The sequence below is a fragment of the Rutidosis leptorrhynchoides genome, chromosome 10 (assembly GCF_046630445.1).
Source record: "Rutidosis leptorrhynchoides isolate AG116_Rl617_1_P2 chromosome 10, CSIRO_AGI_Rlap_v1, whole genome shotgun sequence".
In the NCBI taxonomy this organism is placed as follows: domain Eukaryota; kingdom Viridiplantae; phylum Streptophyta; class Magnoliopsida; order Asterales; family Asteraceae; genus Rutidosis; species Rutidosis leptorrhynchoides.
This window is the reverse complement of record NC_092342.1, coordinates 7,475,368-7,491,757: the sequence shown is the minus strand read 5'-3', so window position 1 is coordinate 7,491,757 and position 16,390 is coordinate 7,475,368. Positions and strand designations below refer to the sequence as shown.

The 16,390-nt window shown below is 35.7% G+C and overlaps 2 protein-coding genes across 2 annotated transcripts; one reads left to right on the top strand and one right to left on the bottom strand.

Annotated features, from left to right (window-relative positions):
* The first annotated feature begins 4,970 nt into the window (after nucleotides 1-4,970).
* LOC139873646 (B3 domain-containing transcription repressor VAL2-like) lies at nucleotides 4,971-10,667 on the top strand. Its single transcript, XM_071861585.1, has 13 exons — nucleotides 4,971-5,224; nucleotides 5,589-5,730; nucleotides 6,005-6,086; nucleotides 6,192-6,293; nucleotides 6,631-7,148; nucleotides 7,733-7,829; nucleotides 7,906-8,080; nucleotides 8,166-8,242; nucleotides 8,522-8,887; nucleotides 8,956-9,005; nucleotides 9,188-9,301; nucleotides 9,403-9,470; nucleotides 9,998-10,667. The coding sequence occupies exons 2-13, from the start codon at nucleotides 5,606-5,608 to the stop codon at nucleotides 10,582-10,584; spliced, it is 2,361 nt and encodes a 786-aa protein (XP_071717686.1). The 5' UTR covers nucleotides 4,971-5,224; nucleotides 5,589-5,605; the 3' UTR covers nucleotides 10,585-10,667.
* Nucleotides 10,668-11,537: 870 nt separating this feature from the next.
* On the bottom strand, nucleotides 11,538-15,495 carry LOC139871986 (probable serine/threonine-protein kinase PBL18). Its single transcript, XM_071859757.1, has 5 exons — nucleotides 15,344-15,495; nucleotides 13,640-14,316; nucleotides 13,047-13,304; nucleotides 12,837-12,956; nucleotides 11,538-12,367 (listed from the first exon to the last, which is right to left on the bottom strand). The coding sequence occupies exons 2-5, from the start codon at nucleotides 14,288-14,290 to the stop codon at nucleotides 11,768-11,770; spliced, it is 1,629 nt and encodes a 542-aa protein (XP_071715858.1). The 5' UTR covers nucleotides 14,291-14,316; nucleotides 15,344-15,495; the 3' UTR covers nucleotides 11,538-11,767.
* Nucleotides 15,496-16,390: the final 895 nt, after the last annotated feature.

Sequence of the window (16,390 nt, the reverse complement as noted above, 5' to 3'; positions counted from 1 at the left end):
AAAAATCATCTCCCTAATTATACAAGATGGATCCCGTATCTAGTTCAAATTCCTTAAACTCTGACAGCTATTCCGATATGGATATTCACCTGAATTCCAAAGACAGTGTAACCGGAATGGATCAACCAATTAGCCATCATCTATTCTGGATGAATTGGGGATGGGTTCGTAGCTTACTTAATTATTGGAGACAAGAAGAAGGCGATCCCTTCCATCCACCACATTGCCCTCTTGGCGAAGAACCTGAAGCACTTACCGGCGAACCTGTTCGAGACACCATTTTCTCTCTCATTTCTAGAGTATCTCGTCACGATAATATACTATCTCAAATTCTGGATCTTATTCATCCGCTCGTCCGAACCGCCAATCATCCCGGTGTAGTAGAAGAAGTCAACGAGCTTCGCGCTCGGGTAGTGGCTTTGGAGAATATGGTGCAAAGGTTACAAGCACCAGCAGCATCACCGACATCAACAGTACCACCGACAACAACACCAACAGTACCATTACCACCACCAACAACATCCGCATCGCAAACCTCAACTTCACAATCTGTTCCACGAGCATCAACGTCATACGCACTGTAGTTACCAAGAAATACCAGCAACAATAACCGATGAAGTATTAACTCATTTCCCCTGAAGAAATTTTATGTATATTTAATATATATGAATTTTGAAATCAAAATAAATCTTTTCGTACTAAGCTATTACGTGTGAATCTTAACTGGTAGGTACTACTCGGTTAGTTCATATTACTAATATGCAATGATGTACATCCTTCCTTAACAACTTAACCATTGTTAACTACAATCTCTGTTTCAAATTAATGAATTCCATTTCATAATAAACCAAGTGTATTATTCAATTACATAATTGATTTTACATTTTCATTTTTGATGTACTCGAAACTTTCCAGAAAACATCATATGTGCCTTGTAAGGTTCACAAAAATTCCACGAACACCAACATCCTTCACCGAGGAATATCAATAAGAATAATTAATGAAGTATTGATTTCATTAGTGAAATACTCCACGAAGATTATGTAATCTCTAATGTTTTAGAGATTATTCATTTCTAATTCAAGCCAAAAATCAAATGAGCTTAATATAATTTTAAATCATTTAATCTGAATTACATCTGAAGAAAATATACATACAGATATTTTCATAAAGATTGTAATGAAAAATTCTTTTGTACAAAATATTACTTGTGAAATCTTTAACGGGTAGGTAATACTCGGGAAATATATAATTCACAATTAATATGTTACACTGCACATTCTTCAACTTTAATTCAAAAAAAAAAAAAAAAACAATCATTAACTATACTCACTACCTTAACTGCAATACACAATCATTTCATACAAATTCAATTACATATTCTGATATTGACGGATCAGAATTCAAGTCATAACTCTGAACCAGTGACATCATTCTTAGATCTCTATATCTTTTAAAGCTATACTTTGACTTCAAAACTGTGCAAGATCCTTTAGCGTTGTTTTTACAGAAAATAATCTTGCAATCCTTTTTCAAAGTATCCAGTTTTACTATACTTCCAACAGCCAACTTCGACTTTACAGATTAGCCTTATTATAATCTTGACATATACATTCTTGTTACCGGGGAACCTTTCATGTCCCACCACATTAGCAGTAAATTTACCAACAACTTCATTGATCCTTGACCTTCCGAAAAATCCTTATACTCATTGAAACCCCATCATGTACTCATCCACATCTTGTAACAATAATTGCCATACCAACTACCGGGAATTAGCAATCAGTATTTCGAATTTCGCAGCAATTCTACGCCAACGGTTATATATATACATATAATGTCCATCTCCTAGACTTACTTACTTCAAATGTGAAGTTTCTGAAAAACACCCCAAACTGCGAAACTAATTCTCCGAATTTTGAAAAAATGCTGATAGATGATTAGGTTGTTAAGATTGAGTTGACTTATATTCCTCCTCAATCGAAGCTTTGGAATCTCAAATGTAAGATTGTGTCTGAATTCTTCAAATAAGACGCGCTGGAGTTGCTTGGTAAAGATATCGGCAATTTGAAAACGTGTTGGAACATGTAAGACGCATAGCTGTCCCCGTGCCACTTTTTTCTGAACAAAATGAATGTCTAACTCTATGTGTTTAGTTCATTGATGTTGAACTGGATTACCAGATAAGTAAATAGCACTTACATTGTCACAATAAACTAAAGTTGCTTTATAAGATTATGAAGCTCGAGTAACAAATTTCGTAACCAGCAAGTTTCGGCTACGACATTGGCAACGCCCTTGTATTCTGCCTCGACACTCGATCTAGAACAGTGGATTATCGTTTGGATGATCAAGATATCAAGTTGTCACCCAAGTAAACACAGTACCCGTAAGTGAATTGTCGGGCATCGAGATAATCAACCCAATCTGCATCGGTATATGAGATAAGAGAGTGTGACGCACACATAGAAATGTGTATACCAAGAGATGAAGTGCCTTTAAGCTAGCGAATTATACACTTCAAGGCAAGCATGTGCGCATCATGAGGGGCATGCATGTGAAGGCAAACTTGTTGCACTACATAAGATATGTCTGGTCGCGTAAAAGTGAGGTATTGTAAGGCACCTGCCAAACTACGATAACATGTAGGATTAGAATAAGGTTTGGAAATCGTATCACTTTGTTTACCATTCGTGTCAGCGGGGTACAAATTGGATTTCAATGTACGACATCCGCAAGCTCAATGATGTCTCGTGCGTAGGCTTGTTGATCGAGAAACAAGTTGTTGGAGTTACTTGTGACCGAAATTCCAAGAAATGAACCGAGTGGACCTAAATTCTTCATAGCAAATTCTTTAGCCAACAACCTCTTGAGTGATTTTCGTAAAGAAGAAGTAGATGTAGTTAATATAATATCGTCTGCGTAAAAAGCAAATATGCAATGCATTACCTTTGTTATCAACAGAAATAAAGTGGTCACATTTACTATGGACAAAGCCAATGGTGGAGACAAATTCGGCAAATCTTTGGTACCAAGCTCATGGAGTTGCTTTAATCCATATAGAGATTTCTTTAAGAGACATACATGATCCAGATGTTGTGTGTCCTAAAATCCCATTGGTTGATACATATAAACGGTTTCATTAAGAGTACCATGAAGAAAAACGTTTTTCACATAAAGTTGGTGTATAGGCCATGATTTAGAAACCGCAATGCTTAGTACCGTGCGAATGGTAGCCGGTTTAACCGACGGACTAAAAAGTTTCATCACAATGAACACCGACTTATTGTACGCATCCATCACCAACCAATCTCTCTTTATAGTGTTCTAAAATACGACCTTGTTTTATGCGTAAAAATCCACATTGATCGAATTACATGCATATGTGGTTGGAGATGTACTAGTAATCAGGGGCGGATCTTAGTGGAGACGGGGAGGGGCAATCGCCCCCCTGAATTTCGGGCTAGTAGTGTTAATTTTTTTTTTAATTTTTGGGTTAAATATTATGTGGGATGATGTTATGAAGAAAAAACAGATATGAAGAATATAGATGAGGAGGATGAGGGGTTTTCTCTCTCTTGTTCACTTTTTACTACTTACACATATACTTTCATTTATTAGCCAATCACCATCATCCACTTTGAAATAATAATAATAATAAAAAAATGCTTTTTTTTTTTATCATTATTCAAGTTAAGGTCTTCTTAAAAATTTGAACCTTTTTATTAATTAACTACGTGGCATAAACTATAGTAAATTCAAAAAAGATTGTTGATTAAATTTCATTTATTGTACAATACCATGTATAACTTATAAGTAGTAAGGTTTACACATTAAATAATTTTTCGGCCCTGCAAGATATTCGTTCAAGTTCCGCCACTGCTAGTAACTATGTTTTATTATCAACAAGTACCATGTATTCATCGGTCATAGCACGTTGCCAATTAGGGTCGACCAAGGCTTGTTTAGGATTAGATGATAATGGAGATATAGAAGTCGAAACAGAAAGATTAAATGGGACACGAGGTTTAAAAGCTTCAGACATTCCAGGTGGTCATGGTGCGATATGGTTGTACAGTAGGTATAGTAACTGGGCTAGGTGAATTATTTTGTGTATTCGGCAATCCAGTGGGCTCAGAGGCCGAATCGGGTGAGGGAGAGGAACAGTGGCGGAACTTGACCCCGACCCGAAATGGGGCGAAACTAATCGAAGGGGGTAACCACAAAAAAAAAAACCTTATTTTTGTCGTTAATTTTTTTTTAATGTAATTTTTTTTCTTCCGTAAATCGAGCCGGGGCGGATACCTCCTTTTGTCTTATATATGTTCCGCCTCTGGAGAGGAAGGTCCAAGAATAGCAGGCTGGACATGGTAGGAGAATTTGGTATAGTAGGTGAATGAGTGCAGGGAGAGTTGGGCTCAGTTGTGGAGGCACGAGTTAGATCATCCATGTAGAATAATGGATTAAAGGGGGTCAGTGAACAATCTGTATGTGAGAGGGAGTTGTACGAGTATTTGTATAAGTAAAAGAGGATTCATGAAATAAGAACGATTTTCTTTGGACATTTCCTCTCTCACAAATCACAAGTCTTGAATGTTTTTATTAATTTCCATTAATTTGTTCAAACTCAATTTAGCATAAATGTCAAATCTTTTCAATACGATAATGCAGGAGATTATAACAATACAAAGTTACAAACTTCCACCAATTCTACTCCAAAATGATATGGTGTTCCGCTTCTCTTATCTTACAAACATGTTTATTATAATGTTTTAAAGTATATATTATATAAAAATATAAAAATGTTGGTTGGTGTATCTATACAAATACAAAATGAATATGTAAAATAAATTCTAAACGATATATTTGTAAAATCCACCAAATAAATTTTTGAGTGGGTAGGTAGAGGCGCACACAATGGATACATTCCATTACATGGTTTGTTTGTTTGGTTTTGCTGTGACGTAAAGCGTCGTGCATGCAACTCTTGTTTTCTCTCTTTCACTTTTAATTTGTTTATTCTTTTAAGCAAAGCAAATCAAATCAAAAAGCAAGTTCCTTTTTCTATATTTTCCATAGAGAAAAACTTCCAACCCAACAAAACCGCCGTCCGGCAACTTCCATTTCCGGCGGACCACAATCTCCTTAACCGTCAAACCAAACTTAAAAACCCACACCAATTCTTTTCCTTAAACTTTGTCTTTTACAGAGTCAAATATTAAAGTAAGCTTCTTTAACTCTAAATATGCAATCTTGTATTTATGCTCAACACAGTTAGTTAATAAAAGTAGTTTATGTCTATGAATTGGAGTGTTTTAGTTTCTTAATTACTGAATTACTTCTGGGTATTAGTTAAATTTGATTAATTTTGTTAAAACTTGGTTTTTTAGCTAATTGGGATTAGGGTTTATGAGGTTTTGGATAATCTTGTTTTTGATATTAAGTACAATTAGCTGATCAAGTTAGCTTATTAATATATTAAATTGGAGTGTTTTAGTTTGTAAATTGGTTAATTACCTCTGTGAATTAGTTTAATTTGATTGATTATGTTAAAAGAATTGATTTATTTGAACTAATTGGAGATTAAGGTTTCAATGGTTTGCGGATGGAGTCTAGAATTTGTATGAATGAGTTATGCAAAGGTGATTTGATAGCTGGTGGTGATGAATCTTATAAAAAAGGTTGGAACTTGCGATCTGGAGATTTCGCAAAACTTTGTTTTAATTGCGGGTAATTATTATAATCATAGATCTCTTTAAATTCCTCTACTTTGTTTTACCTAAACTATCTTCTTTTACCTGTAACACTGTTACATTGTAGTTTTAATTTAATTTAATAAAGTATTGATATGAATGCAACTATGCAAGTCGGTTGTTACATTATGTAAATAGTTATTACTTGATATTTTATACACTATTAACTCCTATTAAAACAATAAATGTTTGATATATTTGTTGGAAATTGTGAATAAATTTAGTAACACTTATTTTTTGTACTGTTACAGTACTGCTTATGAACAAGTAGCATTTTGTGAATTGTTCCACCTTGAAGACACTGGTTGGAGGGAGTGTACTTTATGTGGCAAGGTAAGACTGTACCGAACTGTTTTAATTACATCCATGAATTGCTGTATGTGTTTTTGGTATGCTGAATTTTGGGTAGTCGAATTACGGAGTATTATTTTAATGCAGAGACTACATTGTGGATGCATTGCTTCTAGTGCTTTTATTGAACTTCTTGAGAGTGGTGGTGTAAAATGTGTTACTTGTGTAGATAATTCAATCCGTGATCATGTAAGATCAAGTCACATCTACAATTAGTAAAGGTTGTAAAAGTTACGAGTCAGGGGCGAGTCGGTCGGGACCTTGGATAGACTAGTCGGACGATACAGGGACGAATCGGCTTTGACCTAACTTCAGCCAACTTTGACTTTGACCAACTTTGCCCGACTCGGCCTGACTTTGACCTGGCTTTTTACCGTAGACCGACTTTTTAGGATTTTTTGGGCGAAACGGAACAGACTAATCCCCAAACCGACGCGTCGACCGACTCGATCGACTTTTACAACAATGCATTTACTTTTGTAATTTACACATTAAGTTATACTTAAGTTTGGTGTATTTCGTGCAGAGTATAAGTGAGGATAAGGCTGACGAATGTGGCATTTCTATTGAAAATAGTGTTGGAGAAATTCGATCCTCGTATATAAGAATGTTGAAATCGCCGTGTGATAATAATGATGATACATCTACATCTCAAATGAAACATGAAGAATTTGTGCCTTCGAAAGGAGAAATTCAAGCCAACCCGACATCGATTTCAACTTTCAATGGAACTTGTGAATATAGAGAAAGTACACAGGGTAAATGTATATATGGAGCACTTGTTGAAACCGACTTAACGATGGGTTTGGTGCCTTCCTCATCTTTAGAAAAGCCCAGTTTTCTTCCATGTACGGCTGGGCCTTGGTCTCGCCATATTCTACCCAAAATGCCCAAGCCCATTCTCCCCCAAGCATTTGACCCGAATGCTAATGTGAATCAGATACGGGTTGCTCGCCCGCCCGTTGAGGGACGTATTAAAAATCAGTTGCTTCCTCGTTATTGGCCCAGAATTACTGAACAAGAGTTGCAGCAGATATCTGGAGAGTATCCTCCATTGAATGATTATTCCATTTGTTAAATATTTTCATGATAGATTTTATAAGTGTATCAATTTCGGTTGAATTTCAATACTTAATGTGTCAAATCGGTTGACGTTGTCAGTGTTGCAGAACTCGGAATTACTCAACGAGTACTTGGTCTTTGTAACTCGGTGAGTACTCGGCGAGAAGTCGGTCAAACTTGGTCAAACTCGGTCAAAACTCGGGATTACTCGGAAAACCGGTCAATACTTGATCAAAATCGGTCAAAGTCAAACTTGGTCAACATCCGAGTAATCCCCATGATGCCGAGTACTTAAAAAAGTCCCAACCGAGTACTCTCCAAGTAGCGATTTTTGCGAACTTGGACGTTGTTAGAAGTAACCCCAAGCGCTTGCCAACTCCAATTTCGTTTTATACTCTACTTATTAGTAGAATTTAATAATATTAGACAAAAAAAAGTTGGCGGGTGGTGCCAACCTGACCTGAACTCTTGGACGTGTATTGAAACGATGACATGTTATTTTGCCCTTTCTGCAACATGCTCTATACCTCGAATTTTGATAATTTCCTTAATCATGCTTTTTCAAGCTCAAATGCCACAGTTGTTCCACTTTTTGAGAAGGTTCTGAGCGCCAGCGATGCGGGTCGAATAGGTCGTTTGGTTCTCCCAAAAGCATGTGCCGAAGTAAGTGTACATCATTAGCCTTTTAAACTGTAGTATCTAATCTTATCTTTATAATTAATGTTCAACCGTAATTCAGGCATATTTTCCGCCAATATCTCAACCCGAGGGGATCCCATTAAGAATTCAAGATGTGAATGGCAAAGAATGGCTGTTTCAGTTCAGATTTTGGCCAAATAACAACAGCCGAATGTATGTTCTAGAAGGTGTCACTCCATGCATACAATCTATGCAGTTAAAAGCCGGAGATACTGGTATTAATTTTATTCCCCAAACACTCTCCTTTATAACCACGATAGCCCTGTCGGTTTTCAGTTAACGTCTAGTTTACCTTTTCAGTGACATTCAGTCGTATGGAACCGGAAGGAAAGCTTCTTATGGGCTCCCGCAAAGCCGTAGTTACTACTGCTCTACAGGTAAAACACTATTATGCTGTCTATTTTTTAAGATGTTTTTGTCTGAAGATCGGCGAACCATGTCTGTATAGAAGATGTGGCCTAAAGGTCTATACGCTTAAGACACTATTTTATCTTATGTCTCCGGAAAAACAAACTGTTTGCAGTATAAACGTGTGCGGGCTTGCAAACATAAGACATAACAAGATTTGCAGACTGAAAAACAAACACCACATGTATTTTACTTGTTTTAAGCATATTTTTTTTTTTTAAATGCAATGTTAATGCGTATCTAAACAGGGTTCTCGTATACCTGCAATGCATACTGGTGTAAATACTATGGGAAATATTTCAAATATGTGTGATCACTCTAACGTTCTTCAGTCATTAAAGAGGAACACAGATTCGCATCTAAACTCATTATCGAAAAATATCAACTTGACTATTGGAGATGCCAGCTGGCATGCAAATGAGAATCTTCATTCCAACCAGACAAAAAAAAGAAGTCGAAATATTGGTTTGAAAAGTAAAAGGTTGCTTATTGAAAGTGAAGAGGCGTTGGACCTGAAATATACATGGGAAGAATTACAAGATATGTTGATGCCACCTGATACAATGCAGCCAAGTACAGTCACCATTGAGGATCATGAATTCGAAGAATATGAAGTAAGTCATTTTTGTTTTTTTGTATTATATGTACAAGTTTGTTAATTTTTACACCTTTTATTTTGTAGGAACCTCCTGTTTTTGGGAAGGGGAGTATATTCACTGTCCAATTATCTGGGTAAGGATTTGTTATTACTTCATATATAATTCGATGTAATGTACATAACACTTGTGGTGAGTTTGTAAGTATTTTCCTTTCAAAAAAAAGAAAAAAGATTTAATTTATGTCATAAAAAAGGAACCTTTTTTTTTTTTTGTTATATATGTAAATTTTAATCAAGTAATGACTTAACTGTTTAGGGAGCAAGAACAGTGGGTTCAATGTGATAATTGTTCAAAATGGCGGAGGCTACCTGCTGATTTTATTCTCCCGCCCAAATGGACATGTCAAGAAAATATATGGGATCAGAGCAGGTATAGAAATTATATCCTGGGTTCGAGTAATATAACGACTCTTGTTAGGTAATAATAATTAATGTAGTTTACATTTAGCCACTAATAAATCGTATTCTTAGGGCTGCTTGTGTTGCACCAGATGAACTAAACCCTAGAGAACTTGATCACCTTCTTGGGATGGCTAAAGGTATGAATCTTTCGTTGTTTCTCGAATATCTAAACTAATCCTCAATATTGGCATCACAAAACCGCCCGTTATAGTGACTCTGACGTGGAGTCACATTTTGTGTTTTGAGGAGAGAGAAGATTTTGACTGTGACATGGCAGTGTCAAATTTTTGAAGTTGTTTTTTGGTGAATGTCAAATTTGGTTGTCCAATTTGAGTGAAAAGGTTTTAGATTTTGGGTGATTTGTTAAAATATGATTGGAAGGTGAGTGAAAATAAATAAATAAAGAAAGTGGAAATGAGGTGTAAAAATTTGATTGCATGTCAAATTTATCACGTCCCCGTCATGAAATAAAGTTAATAGACTGACGCCCCAAAATTGTCAAATTTGACGCCCCGTAATATGCGTTAGGGGCGTCAAATTTCACCACCTCACAAGCAAAAGTGAATCTAAAGCCCCGTAACGGGTCGTCTAAGAAAATTCGAACAAAAATCAACATTTAGTTTACCCATAATTTTAAACTTCATCTATTTTGATGCCTGGTTAGAGTTTCACAATTGGAAGAATTCAGTGGGAATTGGGCCAGACCAAGACCAGGGTGCTATGGGACCCAATCAAACCGACCCATCCGTTGCAGCCACCACTAAACACCCAAGACACCGGCCAGGGTGCTCCTGCATAGTCTGCAGCCAACCACCTAGCGGCAAAGGCAAGCACAAGCCCAATTGCACCTGCAACGTTTGCATGACTGTCAAACGCCGATTCAAAACATTAATGTTACGCAAACAACAACGCCAATCAGAACGTGAAGCAGAAATTGCAGAAAAAAATCAGCTCAGATTGGGTCCCAAAAACGAGATGGAATTTAAAGAATCAAGATTAGACTTGAACATCCATCCTATTCGTGTACAAGACAATAATGCAGTAGGTACACCCCATGTAAGCATGATGAGTCTTCTCCAAGCTGCAAATCAGCCTTTGGAGACATATATGAAACAAAATGGTCTGACGAGTCTGGTATCTGAGCCACAAGCTAGCTCTGGTTCACAAGTGTTGCCACAAGCTAGCTCGGGTTGTACACCCGTGGTTCATGAGGATGAGCTCCAAGGACCAGACCATAATAGCAACAGTTAGTAAATTTTTTTACACTTCCGATTTGAGTGTGACATCTACAACGATATTTTAAAAGGTTTTTATAGTTTGGGATGAAAAGTAATATATTTTTGCAACATTTTGTGTAGTTAATCTTTAGACGTGTTCGAGCAATTTTAAGTTACATGTTGCAGTGGTATTGTCACATTATATATCTTAGCAGGGATTGTGTTAACGACAACCCTTGTTTTAACAAATTATACATTCATGTAACCGTCACCACTAACTAAATTGATAAGTAACTGCTATGTACAACTATTTAATGCACGTTAACGACAACCTTTAAAATCTATTTTTGCAACGTATGTTGATTATCATTTTCGCATCGGCCATTACTCATACTAAGAATTCTTAGAGCACTAGGTTTCCGGGGTTCTCCCTCACCGTCGATTGCAAATCGACGCCGAAGACTGGCGTCGCCCGACACCGGTCCACCGTCGCGGCCGCCGTCGAATCTCAATGTCGAGCCACCCACGCTGATCTCACTGTCCGTCCCTTTCCCTTTTCTTTTTTTTTTTCTTTTTTTCTTTTTTTTTTGTTTTTCTAATGCTTAATTTCCCTTTTTTCTTTTCTTTTGATTTTTTTTCTTTTGCTGTTTTATTATTTGTAAGTGGGTAATATAATTGTAGGGCCTTTTTTTCTTTTAATTTAATTTAACTTAATTATTGTGTATTTTATGTTTGTTTTTTAATTAAATTAATATAGTTAATTTAATTAAATTAATATAGTTAATTTAATTATTAAACAATAATTAATATTAAAAAAACATTTTAAAAAAAAAATGGACACTGTGGACACCCTCACTCATATCATAGTCAGTCAATCTCAAGGTCCATTTTGGACACTGAAAATTGACACCGAAATGGACTACAAACACCTCGTGCTCTTAGACACCAAACCAAACGGACCAAATTGATCAACTAATTGTGATCATATGAACATAAAACAAACCCTTAATTATACATGAAAACTGATTCTAATATATAAAGATACTATTGGCATCATATGTCCAAAACCAACCAAAACACATATATCTACAAAACAGAAAATACCTAAACAACCAAAACTAGCAATTCAACTCCTATAGTAACATCACTTCATCAGATCAGAAGCAAACAAAAGCAACAAAAAAAAAAATGATCAAAAAAAATCTTTATATTAACATTCAAAAACCTTCTACACCAGACCGTCGAGCTGAAGATGACGACCTTCGGCTTTCTTGACGGTCCACGATTCCGTCCATCGAGAGGGTGGACGCACAGTTTCGTGGCGGCAGAGATGGCGGCAACACTGGTAGCCGTGGTGGTGGCGGTGAGTAACTCGACCTTGGTGCAGGGTAAATGATCCCGTTCAAGCTTAACGATTTGGCCATGTACTTTCGGTTACCTGTAGGTTCTTGAAGAGGAAACCGACACGAAAATTTCATTTCTTGTATGATTTTTAGATGTTCAACGATGGTTCTCATTGTCGGTCTTTCTGATGGGTCGTTTTGAAGACATCTTTGAGCTATGTCCGCGATTGTTCTTGCGGCCTTTGTTGGAAACCGACCTTTTAGTTGTGGGTCCATAATTAGCGACAACCTACTATCGTCAGCCAAATAAGGTCGACTCCATTTGATTAAGTTTCTCTCTTCTTTTGGATGACGACCGTCAAGATTCTTCCTACCCGTAAGCAATTCAAGAAGCACGATACCGAAACTCCATACGTTGCTCTTTGGGGTTAAAAGCCCTCTCTCGAGTGTCTCTACTGAAAGATTTGCACTCGCCTGAAAATATATAGCCGATGGTGAATAAACAAGTATATCAATCCATATACGAACTGAACAACTGGTCGATCAATGGGTTAACAGGTGAAACGAGAAGAAAATAAGTTTTTATCAAATATGTATCATTAGCATGTTTATAAAGTGTGACAAATTTGAAAAGGTTGCAAAAATCGCTACTCAGGGAGTACTCGGTCGGGACTTCTTAAGTAGTACTCGAAAACTCGGGGAGTACTCGGATGTTTGGATATTGACCAAGTTTGACTTTGACCAATTTTCCGAGTAATCCCGCATTTTGGCTGAGTTTTGACCGATTTTCATAGTAATCCAGTGTTTGACCAACTTTGACCGAGTACTTTTCCAAATACTCAACCGAGTACTGGCCGAGTAATTCCGAGTCCTACAAGACTAGATACATAGAGTGTCAGGTTATACCCAACCCGGTCAACTTTTTGAAAGGAAGAAAACTTACAGGTGAACTATTTGGGATGTCGGTTTCAGGTATGTGGCTAATACAACCATATCCCGAAAGCTTTGCACTAAAATCTTTGTTGATTTGTATATTTGCAGTAGAGAATTCATGAAACATTGCCTGTAAACGAAAAAAGGATGGCATTTAGCGAACGCTACTTTACCAACTTTCAAGATTTAGAACTACGAAAAAAGTCAAAATTTTGACTACCTGAAACGGGCCTTCTTCATGCAAAAACGTAAGCCCTTGAGCCGCACAAAGTGAAACTTTCATTCGAGCATTCCAATCAATAGGCGGGCCATCAGTTCTCCCATACAAAAGCCGGTCTAAACTTCCATGGAACAATCTTTCATAAACCAACATTCTCTTATCGGATCCTTCACGAGCATGAAATCCAATCAACTTACAAAGATACGGATGCTGCAATGATGCTAATGTGTTCACTTCACTTGTAAATTCCTTCAAACCCTAAACAAAACGTTAATCAAAAGTAATGAGAATCTATGAAAGCAGTGTGATAAATGTTCTGGTTACTATGAAAATAACAAACAAATTAGATATGTAAATCATAAATAAGGGAACTTTCAACTCATATTATAAGTTAAGGAACTTTCTACTCATATCTGCAAAATAACTTGATCATGTCTGCAAACATACAACATACATACAGAGAATAAGATATTATTTTATCTTATGTCTTCATATAAACAAACAGTTTGTAAACACGTTTGTGGGTGGGCAGACAGCGCAGACAGACACAAGACATAATAACTGAAAAACAAACAACACATAAATAATTCTACCTGGGATGAAGCACGAAGACTAGTAATGGTGGCCTGAAGATTCTTAGCAATAGAATTATCTTCTCCAAAAGAAGCTCTGTACATAACAGACGAAAGACCTTCGGAAACGCATCTCTCTGGCGAAAAGTTAAGACACGCGGCGGCAATATCTTCAAACGAAAAGTTTTTAAGACTTCCCGCTGGCGGCAGATGTGTTGCAGCTGGCGGCAATGGCAGAGGGCCAGAAGAATTAAGTGGCAACAGCGGTCCACTACCGCTACCAACTTTAAAGCTTCCCATGGTTTTCAAGTTGGCTGTAGTTGGTGCAGGAAGCGGCAGCGGCTGTGGGACTGGTGGCAGGCCGCCACCAATGCGAGTTTTGGATTCTTCGTGTTGTTCTTCGTATTCGGCTGAAGATAGTGCATCTTGATCGGATGCATCTAACGTTGAAGGTGCTGATAGAGTACGGAGACGCCCTGATATTGCTTTGTGACTCGGTTGAACCGGTTTGACCCTGGTTCGAAAGCTTGGTGGTGCTGACTGTAGGGCCCGCGCTTGAGTTAGTGGCTCGGGTAATGTGGTTGGTGTTGGGTCCTGTGGGTTGACTCGTTTTACATGAATGCTTGGGTTTGACTTTTTCTTCTTGCCTTTTAGTACCGTTAAGCACCCCATTTCCTTCGAAATTTCAAGATATATTCCTACAAAATCATAAATTAGAACCAAATTGTATCAAAAGGCAGTTTAAATGGAAACTGTTTGGTTACAGATTAGATCCCGAATCGATGCCGATTATAAATAACATAGCAGAAAGATTTTGATTTCAACAGTCAAAAGCTGACTGCTATCTTTATATATCCAGTATCAATGAATCTATTTAAATGCCATATTTTGAAGATTGAAAAGTCAGCATTTTTTCGAGTCAAATGAGTTGTTTAACATCAAAATTTAACTGTATGCGTTGATGTAGACTTAAAATAAACTACTACTACTCTAAATTTAAGAAAATAAAATTTGCGTGTAAATTTGAAATACATGAGTTTTGGTAATCAAGAAGTCAAAAATCAATTAAAATACAAATGAATCTTTAACAATGTTGTATGAAATTGAAGACCCAATAATCTAAGCTGAAATTTTTTAATCAAGTTACAAACTTTCAATTATGAAATTTCAAGAACCCTAGGTACTGAAATGGTGATTGTTTTCATGAATTGGTAAAGTTCAAAAAAAGACCCAACTTTTATTGTAAAACCCAATAATGCCCTTATGAAATGAATGATACATCAAAATAAGAACTTGAGACTTGCATAACCAATTAAATAAACAAATTTATAGAAGAAAAAAATCACATAGGTTTTTGTTTTTCTGTTTGTTTTTTTCATTTCATTTAGCTGTTTTTTAAAAAATGTTTAGATTAGATTGAAAGCTTTATAACAATCACTATATTAAACTAGAATAAATTTATCCTGGGCTTGAAAAAATATATACATATATTGCAAAAATACTTTATAATCAAAAATTAAATAGGTAAGAACTCTCAAAAACTGAAATTGGTACATAACTACAATCTACAAGAAAAAAAGTTTTGAACTTTATCATATTCCCAGATTCAAGATATCCATTTTAACTAGAATGACAACAAAATACAACCACTAAAAAAAGTTACAGAATTTGCTTATACAAGTTCATAAATCAAGATCTAAAAGATACCCAAGAATATGAACTAACCTTTTTAAAGATTGATCCTTTTGCTGTTAATATTCCAAGTTTTCAATCTTTTTGTTCATATAACGCAAAAACTAACAAAACCCACAGAATTTTTTTTTGCAAAATTGTAGAAAAGTTGTGAAGAACAAACCCTAGAAATAGTACTTATTTTTAGATTTAGATAAGAGTAGAAATAGAAATAGAAATAGAAATAGAAATAAAAGAATTGAAAGGAGGGTTGGGTGAAAGAGAATTTGGAAGAGAAAAAAAGTTTGGGGAAAAAGATTAAAGACTAGTAGTACTGTGCATTACAAAGCAGATGTCTATTTGTTTTTAAGTTTTTTCTTTTTTTATTATTAATGTGTAAATAAATAAATAAATGTGTATGTGTGAGAGAGAGGAGATAGAAAGAGTTTGGGTAGTCAAACCAATCAAAGGAAAGATGTCATTATTGTTATCACTTTGTATACAACATACTAAATGGATGTACTCACTTAATTTACTGTTTTGCCCATGTACTTCAAACAAAGAAAGTCTGTTTATAAAATCTAACATTACATATTTGTCTCTGAAATTCATGTATTATTATTATTATTATTATTATTATATTAGTATTAATATTAGTATTAGTATTATTATTATTTAAAAACTTTTAGATTTAGATATCAAAATAAAGTACAATTAAATTAAATAAATTAAATAACAGTACATTTAAATTTAACATATAAGGTTGCGTTTAATAAAATAGAATGATTTAACATTGAATGGTTCATAATCTGAATGATTTAAAGTCTCTTAGTAAACCTGCTTCTGAATAAAAATAAGCTATTTGATAATTATTTTAAATGGACGATATTAATTAGGTAAAAATAGCATATTAACGTGTTATATGAATAACAATTTAATATACTTGATTGTTAATTGTTGTTGATATGCTTTGCGGAGGATATGACAGAAACTTTTGACACTTAATGGTTAACAGATTGTTTTAACTCTCAACACTTCAGCAATGAATGTTGGACCATTCAGCATCATATGTCATTCAGGGGTCAGAAACAAACGCACTGA